This window comes from Papaver somniferum, chromosome 2 (assembly GCF_003573695.1).
Source record: "Papaver somniferum cultivar HN1 chromosome 2, ASM357369v1, whole genome shotgun sequence".
Lineage (NCBI taxonomy): Eukaryota > Viridiplantae > Streptophyta > Magnoliopsida > Ranunculales > Papaveraceae > Papaver > Papaver somniferum.
Genome location: NC_039359.1, coordinates 49741035 through 49760700, shown reverse-complemented (window position 1 = coordinate 49760700; position 19666 = coordinate 49741035). Strand labels below are relative to the sequence as shown.

Below are 19666 nucleotides of genomic sequence, written 5' to 3'. Positions count from 1 at the left end.
AAGATCAGTAAATTTAGAACACCCAAAGCAGTTGGCAATGTTACGTGCATGTGTGAGTTCATACACCCAAAACTGCTACCTGTGTCGCGCGATCAGGCTTAGGCCTAGGAGTTGTAGCGTCATTGTCATTCGTATCAGCTGGAGTTCGATTTTCCTCCTCTTCTCGAGGATGATGTGCCTCTGTATTATCTATCAACAAAAAAAATATCACATCCTGTAAAATGCATTATATATTTCAGAAGTACAAATAAATTCAAGTTACTAAACATTTCACAATGTACCTGGGGGAGGGTTGGGTTCATCTGGTTGGACGTTATTGAACGAGTTGAGTCCATAGCATAATGCATCATAGTAAACCCATTATGGATCTTGCACTAAAACATATCCTTCTTGAGTACGGTTCTGACAGTACTGAACTATGAACTGATTCACACTGTTCATGCTTTGCATTGTGAAACTGCAGAACCAAATGTAATAAAATCAATGTCAGGACGCCGTGGGAGACTATCCATCACACACAAATGCCTGGTATTCAGGTGAAAACTTACTCGACCATTTGATAGTTCACAATAGGAGGTTCATTGATAGTATTAGTCTGTATCTCATGAATAACATGGCATATAACACCAATTCTTCCATGAATCTCAAGCTTCATACTATTCGCGCCTACAGGATACAGTCAAACAACCAAATCAGAAACGTTATACACTTGGAAGTAAAAAAATATATTCATGGAATCACACAACATTCAAAGATATTTCACTGAGCATACCATTTTGGTGGATGATTTCTCGTAGAACTTGACAGTAACTACAATTGAACGGAGTCTGGGCAGGACGCCAAACCGTAAATGGAGCAACAAAATTCGTCTCAACTTCATCACCCATATCACCAATGTACCCAGAAGTTCCATCCTCAACCCGGCATTGACACATCCCCCATTGTTGTTAATCAAAATTCAAGTCTACCAAAGAACCCTTCTCCATCTCTCTTTTTATGCGATTATCGATTTTGCGAGACGATTGGTGGCAAAAATTTGTGCACACACCAATGGCCGCCGGTACAGTCGAGAGAGAGGAAGAAGCCACAAAAACCCTGTAATCCTCAATCACCAAAGTTTGGTACTTGAGATGGGAATTCAACAATTTAAGAAGAAAATCAAATGCAAAATGTAGGAGTCAAATATCGCACATTTACTATGTATGCGAGATAAAGGTCAACCAATATAAGCGAGGACCATCGCACATAACAAAATTGAGATGACGTATTTGATGATGTCAGCATAATCACGAGTAAAGTGTGATGAATTGTGCGAAGTTAAGAAAACGTACATGAGCGATTGTAACACACAGTGATTCCGAAAATAGGGGATCTATTAGCTGTCATCCACTTTGTAATATCCTATATAAAGGGAAGGGTTATCATGTAATGAGGGGATCTTTAGAGTTTGTTAGACAAGAAATTAGGAGAGAAAAAGTTTATTTGGAGAGCAAGTTAAGTCTTTGTATTATCTTGTATCCAACTTGAGATCTTAATGAATAAACGAATGATTTTCACCATGATTTCTTAGAGTATTGTTTAGATTCTTGTATGGATGTGGTTGTAGGATTTCCTGCAACTACATTTTGGCGCTAGAAACAGCTTGGAGTGATATGCCCTGTTAGTGAATTCGTTTAGAAATCAAGTTTCCAGAATTTTAGATCTAACATTTTTCTTTAAACAATTGAGATCTTCATCATTAGAACCTTTCAATTCTCTTTAAAGTAGTATTTAATTTGTTATTACAAAAAAGTGGTGATGGTACGAATCAGATCTACTGTTGAACAAGCGGCGACAGCCAGAAGGAGTACAAGAATTGCTGAGAGAATAAGAGGTGAAATTCCTGAACAACCAAAGGAAGGAGAAACAGAAAATTAAAGAAATGTAATTCCAATTGGAACTCAGCGTGCACAACAGCAGAACAATAATATTGATTACGATAGAGTGAGTATTCATACTGCACGTACGAATTCTACCGAAGAAGAGGTACAAAGAACTGGAGATGCAGGAAGGATTGAAGGAAATGAAGAGAATATGACAATTGCAGAACTTAAGACAAATATTGATTGTAGAACGGAGGAGAGAGGAGGAAGAGCGTGCGAACTTGATACGTCAGAAGAGAAGAGAATCTCAGATTTCAAGAACATAGATCAAGAAGTGCTACGCGATCAAGGTCAAGGACAAGTAGAAGTTCATCAAGACAAAGTCAATCTATTCGAAGAGATGTTAGGCGGGAGCAACCTTTGGGTAATATCGATGAGAACTTACAAGTAAATGATAATCTACAAGATCAACACGATGAAAGACGCATAAAATATGACCGATACGAGCAACCGCAATAATATCATCGCCGACAAGAAGGTCAAGGGAACAAAAGACGTCAAAATACAGGCGAACGTCATCCCACACACTATGAATCAGATAATGATGAAGAAAATGATCCAGAACAAGGGAGAATTATATTGCATGGTAGAGAAATATTGAGAGATCAATATGCTCGCGAAGAAGAGGAAGAAAGAAATAATACCATTCGTGAACGTACGAGAGATGAAAGAGAAAGGCGTAGGAGAAGAAGAGAAGAAGCTGAAGAAAGAGAGATACAAGAGGCCATGCGTCAGAATAATCATGGGAATAGATTGAGGAAAACGAGATTAGAAATACCTATGCAACATGATTTAGATCAAACTATGAGTGAAGAAATTATTCAAGAAATGGCAAAGCTAAGAGAAATGATGACTACGCCAAGAAATGGTGGAAGAAGACAGTTAGAGGAAGCAGTAGAGGAGGCTGGACAAATGCCCTTTGCAAGGCAAATTCAAATTGCAATAATACCGCCAAAGTGCAATTTACCAGTTTTCACTAGTATATTTGATGGAAGCACATGTGCAGTACAACACATAAAAGCTTACCGTCGGCCTCTATTGCAATGGGAAAAAAATGATGCAGTGTTGTGTAAATATTTTCCTACCAGCTTGACAGGGGAGGCTCTGCAATGGTTTGAAGGGTTGAAAGTTGGGACCATAAGATCATTTCATCATCTACAGAACGTCTTTTTGGGAAAAAATATCAGCAATAATATGTCAAGACCGGGAATTGAGACAACATTTGGGATTCGCAGAAGGATCAATGAAAGTTTGCGTCATCTAACCACGCGCTGGAGAACCATGTGTAGTGAAATGGAAAGACTAGTAGATGAACGAAATCTTATACTAGCCTTTGTGAATGCTCTTTTTCCTACGGACTTATTATATACACAGATCTTCAAGATAAAAGACACTTTAACAATGTCAGAGTTGCGCGAATTTCAAGAAGAATATATAGCGCTTGAGGAAAAGCAGAGAGATATGGAGTCTTACCCAGTTGCGATACCTAATACGAATAAAGGGAATGCAAGTTTACTCCCAAGGATGACAAATGCTGTTGTGAGCACCTCTCAGGGAAATCAAGGAAAGAACATTATAGAGGTGGAACAAAAGATGGTAGCCATGAGTAGTGCAGATCAAGAAGAATTCGAAAGGGAGTACAGAGAACGACAATTCCAAAATCGCGGAGGAAATAATAAGATTCAAAGAATGGACAATCCTCCAGAAGGCTATGGAAATCAATAACCATATTATAATACTCCCTCCGTTCCACTTTAGATGATGTTCTTGGAGTTTTCACGCAGATTAAGAAATGGAGAGAGATATGAAAAGTTTCCATCTATACCCTTGAGAAAAGTCTTCAAACATTAATTGCTATTAGTTACATTTAACAAATAATAGTTCCAAGACAAAATATAAGGGTGTTATTGGTAGTTTTGTGGAAAAGTATGAAAACTTTCAAGTATTGTGGAACAAAGAAAAAACCCTAAAACATTATCTAAAATGGAATGGAGGGAGTAGAAGACAAGGAACTGGAAAGGTGGTATGGGAACAGATAAACTTGCCAAAGTTAAATACTACAGTAGACAAAATCTAGGAAGTTGTTATATTAATGGAAGAAATTCTTGAACCACATAATGTAGGAGATGAGCCACCACCGGAGAAAAAGAGCAAAGAATTCTGTGTATATCATCGCTTTCATGGTCACTCAACAAGTAATTGTAGAAATGTGAGTAAAATCATACTGTGAATGATTGAACAAGGAAAGATGGACCACTTCTTAGTACAACAGCCACAGAATTTACCACCACCACCACCAGGACGAAATACATATGGTGTGGAGAAAGGAAAGAATATATATGTAATCGAAGTAGGTGCGAAGGCGAAGAACTTATATTGTAATTCGATTATATATTCATTCAAAAATATAGAAGACTTCCATGACAATATCCTAAGTTGAGTGCATGCGAGAGATAACGATGGAAGAGAAATATTAAACCTTGCGAAGATATCACCATTAAAGGATTGGCAAAAATAGACCATTTCGTTTAATGCGGAAGAAACACCAGGAGGAGGAGAATCACACGAACTTCCACTAGTGGTGAAGTTAGGGATTAATCCGAAAGCAAAAGTAGAGGATGATGAAGAAGATGAAGCGAATACTTGGGCTATACATAAAATACTTATAGATCCTGAGAGTTCTGTCGATATCCTCTTTTATCATACATATAAGACTATGGGTGGAAGAGATGACGAATTAATTCCTTCGACTTATAAAATTTATGGCTTCAACAACACTGTGAATAAGCCAAAAGGGGAAGTGAGAATGCGAATTCCTCTACAGAGTCTTCCAACAGAAATCGTATTCTGTGTTGTTGACGTTGAGTCACCTTATAATGCTTTAATTGGGAGGCCATGGCTACATAGTATCTTGGATGTGGCTTCTACATTCCACCAATGCATAAAGTTTCATTTAACTCAAGGTCTTGGCATAATAAGAGGAGATACAAATGAAGGTAGAAACTGTCAGGAAATTGATATTAACAAGTGCGAAGAGCGAGAATGCAAACAAAGAAATTGGAAAAAGCATGTTAAATATGGTCAAAAAGTTGAAAGACTAATGGTGGATATAGTGTCTAAAATTGGAAAAACAGATAAGCAGGATACTGGAGCAGAATCTTCTACGAATAATAATACCAAACGAGCTAGAAAGATTACTTCTAAAGAAGAAGAACAAATGCAGAGGAAGAAGTTGTGTTCTCAGGAAAAAAGTGAATTATGTGATGATTCTCGCGCAGAGGAGATCGAAAAAATCATGCGAAATAATGTTCTGAAGAGCATCTGCGAACTTAAAGAGATGCAAAAGATGAAGGAAGCAAGCGAGTAGTATGAAAGGCGCAAATGTTTTTCTTCATGAGTAAGAAATTAATAAGAATTCTATGTACTAGAGTTATATAACTCAAGAATAAGAATGGAATGAAAAATTCTATTTTCATATGATGATATCATATCAAGAAAAGGAAAATGTAAGTCCTTATAATAAGACCTTAATAGAAGGCAACAAAAATAAAAACTCTAACTAGGGAGGCTAGGCATCCGAATGTGGCGTGCAACCTAGTTCTCATACATGCAAGAGGAAAAAAGTAAGACCTATCGTACATCACAGTCGGGGGAAACCTGGTAAGCATGACTCAAGGGAAAGCTACATCGACCCTGGAACTTGAGTCATGGAAATTTGGGGTGAGAAAAAAAAAAGCCCATCCAGGAGAGACACCTAAATCGAAAGATTGGGGTAATAAGATCATTCCTGAGGAGTGCAGAAACTCGATCAGGGAGCCGAGGTACACGATTGAGTCAAGAGTGCCCAGGGCGTCTGGAGCGTACCTTGCCACTCTTGACAAGTCCTGACTATGATGCACTCGGTTCGAAGAAACCCCACTTAGGGTGCAGTCTCGTAACCATAAACCTTATCGGTGGAGGGATAAGAGGCTGCGAAATCAACTGGTTATTGTATTAACGAATGGGAGGAGCCAACCTTAACCCGGTAGAGGTAAGCTTCCTTGAAGGGGCAACCAGGGGGAATATAAGAACGACACCCTCCATTAGGGAGATGAATTGTGTCAAAGACGTAAATGTCATGAGGCTTTTTACTCATGGGAGTATTAAGGCTTGTCATATTTACGCACATAAGAAACCTGAAGAGGTAATAATACAAGAAAAAGATAAGGCGAGATCAATGGGTCGATACACTACAGTGTAAAGACTTCCTGCGATTTCGTGGCACAAGAGCAAAGAAAATTTTGAGCAAAATAAGACCTTTAGTTAGGAAGGAAAAATAAAACCTCATGAGAAAAATAAGATAAAAGTTAACTTTGTTTTGCAGGAGTTGACAGAAAAATAAGTGTATTGCGAATTTGTTCGCATGATTGAGGCAGAGAGCGACATTATGTTCATCAGCCTATCAATATGTGTCAACTAACAAAGGCAAGAATGGGAATGCAAACATAAAAAGAGTGTTATTTTTCCCATTTGATGGTCTCATGCATATGCGAGAAAGAATGACATTTTTCTATTTGCGAATACAAATGTAAATCAAAGGGAACTTATATTAAAGGAGAAAAACTAATATAGCAAAAATTAATACTTAAGAGATGTACTTTGAAGAAGAAATTCCAAAAGACATGAAGATATACAAGAAGCAGATAAAGAATTTACAACAAGAGAAAAATGATTAATTTTTGCCTGAATGATCTTTTTCATTTCGCTCGGTCTCAGAATCACTTACTTCTTTTTCATATTCTTCTTCACTATCAGAAATATCAGGAATAAATTCGTTGGGAGGAACGTCTGCGAATGTATACTTTGAGAGAGGAATATCATTATCAACACATACTTTCTTAACAGCTGCATCACGAGAACGGGTGGCATCCTTGCCATTATTCGAAACAGTAAGGATGTAATTCTTCTTTAACTTCTGATACTTGGAGTTGCGAGAAGATAACTCCATTGAAGATTTTTCGGCTTCCTCAAGACGTTTCTTCTCTTCAGCAACTAATTGTGTCTTTAATTCTTCAATTTTTTCAAGATAATTTTTCTCTTTCTCTGCGAAATATAAATAAGAAGGTTAGAGTTAAAAAAGATATCATCCTCAAGAAATGACAAGTATGAAAGAGCAATAAATGACCTTCATGATTGGAAATAATGTCTTTAACCAGTGCAGAATGTTCAGATTGAAGGCTCGCGTGTACGGCTAAACCCTTCCTAGCATCATTCAGAGTTCTAGCAACCCAACTAAATTCAGCTTCACTTTCTATGAGAAGTTGAGAACGGATTAAATTTCTTTCCTCAACAAGTTCGTTTTTTTCTCTCAAAGAAAAGTCACGTTCAACTTGAATTTTAAGGACAGTTTCTTGGAATTTCTCTAATGCTTTCGCACCCTTAAAAGCAATCTCATCTTTTTCACTAATGAGTTTGTTCTTCTTTGCTTCCAAAACCTGAATTGTTTCTTTATTCTCATGAAGACGACGTCTGAAGTTATTAAGTGTAGTCAAATAGGGGTCTATGATCCATTATAAGAGAAGTATACTTTAATCTTAATTCCTCCATATTAATATTCTCAAATCCTCTGGTAGGATAATTTTTTAAAGAAGAATTTAGGTGTTCTAAAAGGATTTCCTCGTCAGGAAAGTTAAATGCCTCATCAGAAAGATTATAAATGTCTGCGAATATAAAAAAGTAAGAAGTGCGAATTATCACATAAAGCAAGGAGAGTGGGAGTGTTAAAAATCGCATACCAATAATTTCATCATTCCTTTCTTGGACCTTGAGAATCAATTCGGAGTTAGTAGAGTTTTCAGCTTTAAGTTTGATATTTTCTTCCCTTAGCTTGAGAAGTTTCCTTTGGTAATCTGAGGAAACCGCATAGGATAAGCGAGATACCTGCAAGAATATAAGGAAAGCATTGTGTAATGAAATGAAAGAATAGAAATAAAATTAAAGAAAATGCGAAGATGTGAATATTACCAAGGAACCAATTGCATATAGGAAACTTGGATCTATTACAGAAGCAGCTCCGTGAAGAGATGGATCATCTAAAATGGGAGCATCGCAGACTTTTGAGACCATTCCAAAAGTGCGTTGTAGATCATCATTATTAAGAGCCGACATTGTATCATAGAAAAGGGCGGATAAATCTTTCAATGAAGAGGAGATTGATGGATCTTCAGAAACAAGAATATCATCATCACTGGATTCAGGACTTGAAGAAGGGTAGAATTCTTTACGCTTCTTGGAAAGATCCGAGGAAGACGTTTTAGACGAAGATTTAGACACGGGTTTTTTGGGTAGATTCTTAACCTTACCCATATTCTTAACACCCGAAGTTCCAACCTGCGCGAATAATCAAGATAAGAAACAGATGCAACAATATTGTTGGAATTAGAGAAATAATGTATCTTACTTCATTATTCTGCGAAGATGAGACATCGTGTGATGTTTTGACTCTCTTAGCCACCTGGAAATGAAAGAGAAGGGAAATAAGAAACAAAGAAAATAAAGTTGTGCGAAATGAAGAATACTTATGCGAAGATGTCATACCACCTTTTTGTTCTCATCTTCGGACAGAGAAAACCTCCAAGGTTGGTAAGTAGAAAGTTTCTCAGGAAGGGTAAGAATAGAATCGTCAGCATCTTTGCCGGACACATAAGGGCCTTCTAAAATAACAGGACAATTAAGCCAGCATGTATCATCAGACCTGCGAGCAGTGCTGTTGGATTTGTCGTTCCAATCAACATCTCGCATAATCTTCTGGTCCTCAGAAATACCATCTTTCCTTCTTAAGAGAATGGCTCATTTAGTTGATTCTTTTTTCATAATCGCAAAATAGTAGTGTTTGAAGAAATTATCAAGAGTATAATCAGCAGGGTCGATGGCTTTATCACGAAAAAATTCATTTCGCACCTCATAGGAATAAGAAGTTCCTAATCCTGCTGCGCGACGAGCATATTCCAAAGCTATTCTAATAGAATCACCGCTTAGTTTTCCTAATGAAACAATGATTTTTTTATCAGTCCATTGTTCGGAATTAATCAACTCAAGGTTGAGTTTGGATGAATAATCAGATTCAGGAGCCTCTTGCGCTGAATTCTCCTTTTTAATCTGATGAATTTTGTTTCCATCTTTTTACCAGCTGGATCCATTATAAGAATGGGAATGACAGGTATATAAGTAATTTTTTTTTATATTTTGATCAAGACCAAATCAATAAAATTAAGATTAAGCTACAAGAAAAAAAAGGGAAAACGCGGAGAATGATAAAGGAAATAGGGAAGAGGTAATGGGCTGTGAGAAAGATAGTGATACGAAAAGAGAAAATTGCTCTAATAGATGAAAAGAAAGAAAAAGTAAAAAGGAGAAAGAAGAAGATGAATGAAGATATATAGGAAAAATTTACTCTCGTTTTCCAAGATTTATCTCATCTAATGCGAAGAATGAACAGATAGAAAGAAGAGGTTATAAGGACGTGTCAGATAACGAGTGGTCAAGAAGACACGCGTAAATTAGGAAAGATCAAATTCTGGAGGTGTGTCGGCAAGACAGAATATGAAAAGATGAGCATGTGCGATATCATAGAACGGAGATTTCTCATATCGCTCACTTTATGAAGAGAACGACATGAGAAGAGGCAAAATGTAGGAGTGAAATATCACACATCCATTATGTATGCGAGATAAAGGTAATCTAATATAAGCGAGGACCATCGCACATAACAAAATTGAGATGACGTATTTGATGATGTCAGCACAGTCACGAGTAAAGTGTGATGAATTGTGCGAAGTGTAAAGTATGCGAAGTTAATCAAACGTACATGAGCGACTGTAAGACACAGTGATTTCGAAAATAGGGAATCTATTAACTGTCATCCACTTTGTAATATCCTATATAAAGGGAAGTTATCATGTAATGAGGGGATCTTTAGAGTTTGTTAGACAATAAATTAAGAGAGAAAGAGTTTATTTGGAGAGCAAGTTAAGTCTTTGTATTATCTTGTATCCAATTTGAGATCTTAATGAATAAACAAATGATTTTCACCATGATTTTTTAGAGTATTGTTTAGATTCTTGTATGGACGTGGTAGTAGGATTTCCTGCAACTACACAAATAGAATATTTTGTGCAGAAAAATATGTAAATTAAGATTTGTGCAAGAACAATAACAAAAAGAGAAGTGCGGGAATTGGCAGTTAATTACGGTTGGATCAATTGCGGTTATTTTCCAACTAGGAATTACTGGTTAATCCTGTTTACTAGAACCCGCTTAATGTGTAGTCCATCATTAGATATCTTTTAAGCGGTAGTCCGATTTTATGTTTTTGGACCAAAAGAATTAACCCCCAGTCCAAACACGTGTGAGAGTTACGAAGCGTTTTTTCCTAAATGCCTAAAGTGCCCTTGTACGATGATAACATTCTGGATCTAGTTCCTTCTTTCAGTTTCTTCTCCGACGAAGAGCTTTTCCATGGCGATTGATGGAGAAAAGCCAAGGAAATCTAATTCTATGGAAACCAAAATCAGTGACGATGATAATTGTTAATGTTTGTTTTCCTCATCTTTAATTTTATATTTTTAGGGTTTAATTGGCGGCTCCTCGTCGATTTCTTATTGATTGATTTTCCTGATTTTTCTTTTCATGACGCGAGAACTAGGTTTTTCATCATTTTTATAATCTGATAGTAACAAACATATGAAATGTGAAGAATATGAGTCCGTAGACAACTAATTAGCCATGGATTAGTAAGGGATTTAGAATTGGGTAAAATTGTTCAGGTACTATTATTAATTGTTGATTTGATTGAATATTCGGAATTTAGTTCGTTATAAATTGGGTTGAACTGATTTTGGTTTAAGATCTTTAAGTTTTATAGATGTTTATGTTGTTTTTGTAACATTTTTAGTGTCAATACGTGTGAAATCAAGTTGTTACACCATGCATGTGTAAAATGCAGAAGTTTCTCAAGGTATATACTATATGATGTTACTGAATTATTTTTTTCTTTATTTGTATGTTGAACCTACTCTGTGTATGAAGTGATTTTTTGCTAATTATGCGAGTTGAGACCAATGGTTAAGTAAGATATATCGTTATGTACTAGGCTTTGATTCAGTACATATTAATATGTCCTAGGTTTTGTACTTCATTTATCATTCAATGGTTGTTGTGGTTATAAGATTTAACTGTTTGTCGAGCAAGTAACATGGATACATACATTGTCCTAACTTTGCAACCTCGGGAAAGGAAAAGCATTGTTACTGCAGGTACCTTCGAAGCGATCTATTATTATGTGGTGTTTTTTTTTATTTGACGTAATTCTGGATTCTGTGTGAGAAAGTAAAACATCTAAATGAAGTTGCACTATGTACTTTGAGGCAGTAATATGACGCGTATATAAATATGAATAGGAATTCAACACATTTTTCTTTCATGATTTATCTTATATAAAACACTCCATAGTAAATTTATAATTCACCAATCTGATGAAAAATGGTATTCAGGTTGGATTCACTTTTCCTATTTGGAGGCCATGAGTAACATTTACATTTGACGATGCAGGGAAATGATCTAACTCGGTACATATTAATATGTCCTAGGGTTTCACTCAGTACATATTTATATGTACTAGCTCTAACATGTAGACTTGTGCTAGAGTTTGCAATTCTTTTTACTTCATTTATCATTCAATGGTTGTTGTGATTATACATATGCTGAGCAGGTAACAGGGATATGTGATTGTTGTTTCCCTGAATTTGCAAACTCGGGAAAAGAAAAACAGTGTTACTGCTGGTACCTTCTCAGCATTCAATTATTTTGTGCTCTTTTTTTCATGTGACATAATTCTGGATTCTGTGTGAGAATGTAAAACATCTAAACGAAGATGAACTATGTACTTTGATGCAGTAATATTAAGGGAATATAGATAAATATGGATAGGAAATTTATATGCCCCTTGCAGTGTTCCCCTGGAACCGGTGTTTGACTGAGAAATTGTGCCAGAAGTTGTTTACAATGTGATGAAGGACCAGGAACATTGTGGGGAGATTACATATTAACATGTACTAATTCATTCGTGTCTGTCTATGTGAATTCTTAATGCATTTTTTCGGATCCTGATGTTTATTTGCTAGATTAATAAGCAAACATTTGTTTACATGATGAGATGTATATCACTTTGGATTTTAATTTGTAATTTTTTTGAGTCGGCTTGGATTTTAATTTGTTACTTTTTGTGTCTGTTTTAATAATTGGCAGCTATGTTGGATGAATTGCAAGAGCATGTTGAATTCATTGACATGGAAAATGGTAAGTTGATACCTTATTAATTTGGGATTTTTTTTATTATATAATGTAATTAGTTTGTATGTGTGTCACACATTTGCATACAATTGGTGGTTTAGTCCCCCTTTTTGAATACCTGAAGAATTCGAGTGCAGGCATCCGAGCAAAGGCTGCCAAGGTTGTAAGTATTATAGTTCAAAATAATCCTAAGAGTCAGCAACTTCCAATTGCCGCAAACAGTCTAGAACATCTCAATATGTACTAGGTTTTCACTTAATACATATCAATATGTACTAGGTTTTTACTCAGTACATATCAAAATGTACTAATTCATTTATGTCTATTTCTTAATGTGTTTTTATTCTAATCTTGATGTTGTTTGCAGGCGTGTGCTAGATTCTTTGGGTGTTCTTTATTTTTAGCGTTCTCTAGTCCTTAATGGTTAAGTCATTGACTCTTGATAGTTTTTATTACGTCTTTGACAGATGACAGTTTTGCGGAAGGGGATGTATGAAATATAACAAGCTATGTTGATGTTTGAGAAGAAGCTTAAATTCAAAAAACAAACAACAACAACAGTTATGGCCGCTGGAGATGCAGCTACAAGTCATTGAGGTTGTAGACATCAAGGATGAGAGAGAGATTGGAGGAAATATCTCATCAACTTGATGATTTGTTGAGCTATGTTTTTTTGGCAGAATTTTCTTTGCCGCCAGGTTTTACATTACAACAAGATATGTAATGCCACTATTTAAGGCTTCATACTTTTTAAAGCCACTTTACTTTTCAATGCCACCATACATTACAAAAAAAAAAATTGAGTTTGTGCATCAGGTTTTACAGTAGATGATGTACTGCCTATATTCAAGGTTTCCAATATTTTTTTGTTAACCTTTTCCTAGCCCTGCCTTTGTAGTAGGATTTATGAGTCCTGTACTTTGGAAGATTATTGTATATACTTTGTTTATCAAAATAAAAAGATTTTATTGGGAAATATGAGTTGAACTCACAGTATACAAATGATATGCTATGGAAAAACTACAGTATATAAATGATGTATCCGGAGAAACCACAATATATAAAACAATGTACTCAGGAGGGGAACTTGCATTAAGTAAACTTTGTACACTGAAACAAAAGGAGAAGTTGAAACAAGCAGAGTTATGCCTTGCTGTAATACAATAAGTGACGATCAACGCCTACAATTCCGAACTTTACAGTCTTTTTAGCACCCGTTTTCTATGCAACACATTCATAATCTCAAGCTTCTGCTTACTTGATAAATTCTAGATATTTATACACCGCAACATGTGCACATCGCTGCAATTAATAAGTTTTTCCATAAAAGCTTAATGTTAAAACCAATTTTTGCAACAAATATTTATTGAAAGGGAAATAAAATCACATAGTTTTTCACGATATAAGAAAATATGTACTGGCAGTTGACACTGTCAAAAACCACCAAGTTTATCACAGTACAACCAGATATGTACTGCATTTTTTACCAGTATAATCGAATATGTACTGCGACAATTGACATTGTCAAAAACTACCCCGTTTTTCAAGCATTACACATCAATATTTCTTATCAGAAACATGCTGGTTTTACATGTTATTTTCCTCTTGCAAGGTAGAACATGTTGATATGACCTAATACAAGTGCAAGTTTTCTACAATACTAGTCAAGATAAGGAGAAAAGAAATAAGGCTAGTTCTGCAGTACAAAAGAAATAAGGTTCACTGGTTTCACATGATACATATCAGTAACTAATGCTTTTACACAGTACATATCCGTATCTATTACAGTACATATTAATATGGTATATCAATTAATAACCTAATACATGTCAATATGTACTGTAGTATCATATTCAAGCATAAACTAGGGTTAAGGGTCTATGCGATATATAATTATATGTACTGCATCAACGAATCGCTTTTGGATAAAGTACATATTGATATATAATGATGCTTGTGGGGAGCATAAAAGAGATTTTAATACAACAAAGCATATTGATATGCACTGATGCTTACGGATAACTAAAAAAGAGTTTTACATAGTACAATAGAACGTATTGATATGTACAGATGCATACACACAACAACAAGGAAAACAATACATATTCATATGTACAAAGTAACACAGTACAACATTACATATTTATATGTATTAATGCTTATAGAGAGCATAAAGAGGGTTTCACATAATACAACAACACATATTCATATGTACAAAGTAACACAGTACAACAATACATATTGATATGTATTGATGCTTATAGAGAGCGTAAAGAGGGTTTACATAATACAAAAATATATGTTCATATGTACTGCATCGTACACGCAACAATAATCCAATTATTCAACATTACATATAAATAAGTACTACCAATATGTAATATGTACTATTAGATCATGCACATAACACTAATCTAACTATCGAACATTACATCTTGATATGTATTGTTCCTTTTAGAAGCGAAATTAGAAGTGAATTTTAGATTTGTACCTTCTTTTGGTAAAAATGCTTTCTTCCATTTTGTTGATGAAGGAGTAACAATGTTTTCTCTGTATTTGTTGTTGATGGTGGAGGAGTAACAATGTTTCTCTTCCTTTTTGTTGTTGGTGAAGGAGTAACAAGAAAACGAATAACAAAATCAGATCCAAAACGAATTTCCATCAAAAAAATAGGAAAATCTTGTTTGATTTCACCGAATCTAGGGTTTTCCCATTGATTTTCTTCTGCTTTGATGATGAATTATTTGGGTTTTGTGACCTAGATTTTCAGATAAAACTCAAAATCGTGCCCTAGATTTTAAGTTTTTACTAAAATAAAGAAGATGAAATTGAAATCAGGAAAAATAAAGAAACTGGAACTCAAAATCGTACTATAGATCTTCAGATTTGAGTGAATACAAAAGAAGATAAAACTGATTTCTGCCGCTGGACTGTAGAAGATGATTAAAGTTTTACACGGACTCTTCTCATGGGTAGCTTTGTAATTTTACGTTTTTTGAAACTTTATTGGACCAGCCAGCAAATGTTTTATCCCGCTGGACTACAGATTAACCCGGATCGGGTTTTCTGGACTAAACAGGAAATTCCTCATTTTCCAAACGTTGCAATCAAACTTTCGGTCATTACTTGGGTCGGGTCCCGCTAACAGAGTAAAACCCGTTTCAGAACCCGAAACATTAAATATTCTTGGATTCTCAGAATCATAATTCAGTTCCTTTAGTTGACTCATTTTAAATTTCAGTTCTTCTCTTCTAAAAAAAGTTCCACTGATTCTTTCAGAACCCCTTTGTTCACAGCAATTCAAAGTATTGATTTCATCAGTAATTTTACTCAAAGAATCAAATTTCATTAATGGGTTATATGCTGAACAATCCCGGGTTCCTCCAAGTCTTCAATTGCCTATCTCCCCTGTAACCAAGGTAATCTTATTTGCTTTCATAATTTATTTATATGGGTTGTTTATATGGGGCAGTTGAATTTAACAAAAAGATGTAATCTTTGTTAAAGTTCTGTCAAATTACCCTGATTTCGATTCATTTGTATTATCAAATTACTTGTAAATGTTTTTCAGTTCAAGATTGCTCTTTGTCAATTATCAGTCACCGCTGATAGGAAGCGAAGCATTGCGCATGCTTGTAAAGCGATCGAGGAAGCTGTGGAGAAAGGGGCTCAATTTGTTGTCTTGCCTGTAAGTTGTCAATTCCATATGTCCTCTGAAATGGATGAATTTGATGAGTACTACTAATGTGTGTAAGCTGATTGAATTATGTCTCGACTGAATAAACACGAGTCTAATTGTTGGGGTGTATGCTTGGGTTGTAGGAAATATGGAATAGTCCATATGCAAATGATAGCTTTCCGGTGTATGCTGAGGATATTGATGCTGGTAGTGATGCGTCTCCTTCAACGGCGATGTTGTCTGAAGTTGCTCGCAATCTCAAGGTCACAATAGTTGGTGGTTCTATACCAGAACGATGTGGCGATAAGTTGTATAGTACGTGTTTTGTGTTTGGGAAAGACGGAAAGTTGCTGGCTAAGCACAGAAAGGTATGTACGCTTAAAAAGTTTTGACTGCTAATGGGAAAAGATAGCCTTTTGAAGGTGTAACTGTTTAGGAAGAACTTACTTTCCCCGATGTTTGATCATATGCTATATGATTCAGGTACATCTATTTGATATTGATATTCCTGGGAAGATTACTTTCATGGAATCTAAAACTCTGACTGCTGGGGAGAATCCTACTATTGTCGATACAGGTAGGTCATATGGCCCTTGCTTGGGATGTTATTGGTTGCTCTCTGGATGCCCATAGTCTTGAATTTACGTTTTTTAAAGTTGAATCTGTAGTTACAGACAAAACACATATTTTGCGTAACCTAACTACTGAGAATTTGCTTGCTACCACTTCATCGCTTCCATGCCTTTAACGTTGGTTGGGAATGAACAGGAATCTACCGGTCCATTCATCTCTTCCACGTCGAGCGCTTATTCATTTGTCAGAATATGACTATCAATTGTTTTTTTTGCAGATGTTGGACGTATTGGTATAGGTATTTGCTATGATATTAGGTTCCAAGAACTAACAATGCTGTATGCAGCAAGAGGTTTGTTCGTTTTCGCTCTTTAACTTTTTGAATTAACTGATTATGCTTCTACAAGTTACTTTTGTTGTGCTTACTTTTTATGTTCAGTTTTATATATTTTGCTTGGTTTATTAGTATTGGCATACTAATCATCGGATATAACACTATGAGATCAGGTGCACATTTGATATGCTATCCTGGGGCATTCAATATGACAACAGGGCCCTTACAATGGGAGTTATTGCAAAGGGCAAGGTAATGACATATTTTTAGTACTCTTTACAATCATCATCGTTAAATTTAATGTTCACTGAATGAAAAAGATGATAGATAACGAAACAGTTGGAGGAATATCAAGTGCTTAAGCCTAATTGCCTATTGAATTGAGCACATGCTTAATACAGACCTGTATATGCAATAAATCATAGGATTTGTTTCAAGTGTTTGATAAAACAATATCTCGGCCTTTAAGTCTTGCAATCTGGGGTTAAGTAATGGCGCGTTCTTCACTGCTTTCTCTGTGACCCAATTTGGGTTGTGGAGAACCAATAGACAAATTTAGCCACATCATTGCTGCATATTATCGCTTTTCTCTGATATTACTTGAATATGTCCTCACTGGGAATGATCTACTGTGTCCATCTTTCACAGAGCTGTAGATAATCAGTTATATGTAGCGACTTGTTCTCCTGCCCGAGATGCTGGTGCAGGTTACGTTGCTTGGGGTCATTCTACCCTTGTTGGTCCTGTAAGTGCAAAGCCCATATGAAGCATATTTTTCTCCAAGCTATATTTTTGTTTTGTAAATGAAAAGACGATTGAAAGTGTTGAAATCAATGAACTTTGCAGTTTGGAGAAGTCCTTGCTACGACTGAACATGATGAAGCTATAATCATAGGAGAGATCGACTATTCACTGATTGAGCTCAGAAGGTAACGATCCTATGGTCAGTTTTTATTTTCTTTCTTAAGATTTCTCAAATTACTGATGTATTGATGTGGCGAAAAATTGCAGAACGAACCTTCCATTAGAGAAGCAAAGGAGGGGGGATTTGTACCAATTGGTTGATGTACAGAGGCAGAATCATCAGTAAACTCTAAGAATTTCTTGAAACCAATGTGAATGTGTTAAGATGAATTGGGCATGGTAACAACACCATCTCTGGACTGTTCAACACTAGCCTCTTCCTACAAACATTCAAAAACAATTTTTTCACAAATAATTGGTTTTCCTGAACCTTGTGTTGTCGCATAATTATAAAAGTATTCTGAGGTTTTGAATAAACTGTCTGAGCCGGTTGCCTTTTTTCTTTTTTTTGATCGGTAAAGAATTTGATGCTAACGAGTTTCGAACTCAGGTCATGTACATTAGTTATCGATCACAAAAGTAGAATTTGCACACGCTCGTGATATCGCAAAATTTTATTATGATTTGGATGCATTAGTTACATGATCCAAGCAACATAAACAGAAAAGAAAACACAAGCACATTTACTCAAAACATACATAGCGCCTTATATTCCCGAAGAAAAGGAATATTCAGTTATGTATTTGTCAAGCACAACAGCAAGAGCATACGATGCTGCCGCATATTATTGCGCCATGAGCAAAAGGACACAGGAAGTCCTTCAGTAGAGTTGGACATGAATCCTCCAAGGCAAGATATTGCATGTTTTGCCAACAAAGTTCCGTTGAGGCATTTCTTTTTTACATAGTGTTGCACATTCGTGGCAAATTCCGGTAGTTTTTGCATCCTCAATTCTTCCCGGAAACTTGTGTCCAATGATTGATCGAGCATACGCGTATAACAGGACGATTCTCCTTATTTAAAGTACTTCCAAGTAACAAGGATATCAAAAGAAGTCCACTTCATAGAATGATTCTTACAGCGAATAATCATATTAAAATGCAAATTTTCCATAAATATGCATACATTTTTAAGAGATTATCACGAGTACTTAGTCCGTTATGGATTTGTCAAACACAGTAGGATGCCGCGGCATACATATGGCAATGGCAGTACAACCAGTACTGAGTATACAAAAGCCATTTATCTCAGCACAGGATTTGGCTGTGGTCCCATGTGGTGTAAAATTGTTGCTCTAACAGAAAATTTCCTTCAAGACATTCCTACACACATTCCGCTGGATCTATAGTATCGCAAGCTTTAGGGTGCCACGGGTGCTCTTAACAATTCCCCCCATTTTGGTGGCAAGTTTTAACCAAGGTTGGCTAATGTGGTGTCTGCATCTTTTCATTGTGTCCTATATTTAAGGATATACACTAAATTTTGGTGACAGTGCAGGAACAACCAGAAAATACTGAATAATGTCGATTTAATATTATGAATGGCACCTCAACGATTAGGTTTCTTAATGGTCAAAACGAGATGGTCACGATTATGAACAAACCACCACGATTATCTATAATCATAAATAGAAAAGTGTTCGGAGAAATTTATTTTAAAAATGATTTTATCAAAATCATTTATCAATTTACAATTATCTATAATCATAAATAGATAATCCTACATTTTACCAAACAAAGCCAATATTTTGTCCAACTGGGGACATTTTTTTGTTAGTTAAAATGCTTGCACTGTGCTCAATTTATTTGGGTCTTAGGGATTTGTTTTTGGTATTGTATAACGTTTGTCATTGCTTTCCTTTTTAGTTTTGGGGTTTTTGTATTCTGTTTGCTTCGTGTATGCTTTTTCAATATAAATCTTATCTTTGTCAAGGAAAAAAAAATGAAAACATAATTATTATTTCACGAGGATGCTTAAAAAATATGCACTTGCATGTTACTCGTTTTGATTGTAAAAATGGTTACA

General features: G+C 35.6%; 1 protein-coding gene across 1 annotated transcript; it reads left to right on the top strand.

Annotated features, from left to right (window-relative positions):
* Nucleotides 1–11154: 11154 nt before the first annotated feature.
* On the top strand, nucleotides 11155–18118 carry LOC113350964 (omega-amidase, chloroplastic-like). Its single transcript, XM_026595057.1, has 11 exons — nucleotides 11155–11215; nucleotides 12207–12257; nucleotides 15480–15670; nucleotides 15823–15939; nucleotides 16074–16298; nucleotides 16414–16507; nucleotides 16781–16855; nucleotides 17011–17089; nucleotides 17486–17582; nucleotides 17684–17766; nucleotides 17849–18118. Exons 1-11 carry the CDS (start codon nucleotides 11155–11157, stop codon nucleotides 17925–17927), a joined length of 1152 nt encoding a protein of 383 aa, XP_026450842.1. The 3' UTR covers nucleotides 17928–18118.
* The last annotated feature ends 1548 nt before the right edge of the window (nucleotides 18119–19666 follow it).

Excerpts from the sequence above, each read along its gene's own strand:
- LOC113350964 (XM_026595057.1), top strand. The coding sequence starts at position 11,155 with ATGGATACATACATTGTCCTAACTTTGCAACCTCGGGAAAGGAAAAGC. Across the intron at positions 12,258-15,479 it reads ATTCATTGACATGGAAAATG|TTTTAAATTTCAGTTCTTCT; the intron begins GTAAGTTGATAC and ends TTAGTTGACTCA. Across the intron at positions 15,940-16,073 it reads CTCAATTTGTTGTCTTGCCT|GAAATATGGAATAGTCCATA; the intron begins GTAAGTTGTCAA and ends CTTGGGTTGTAG.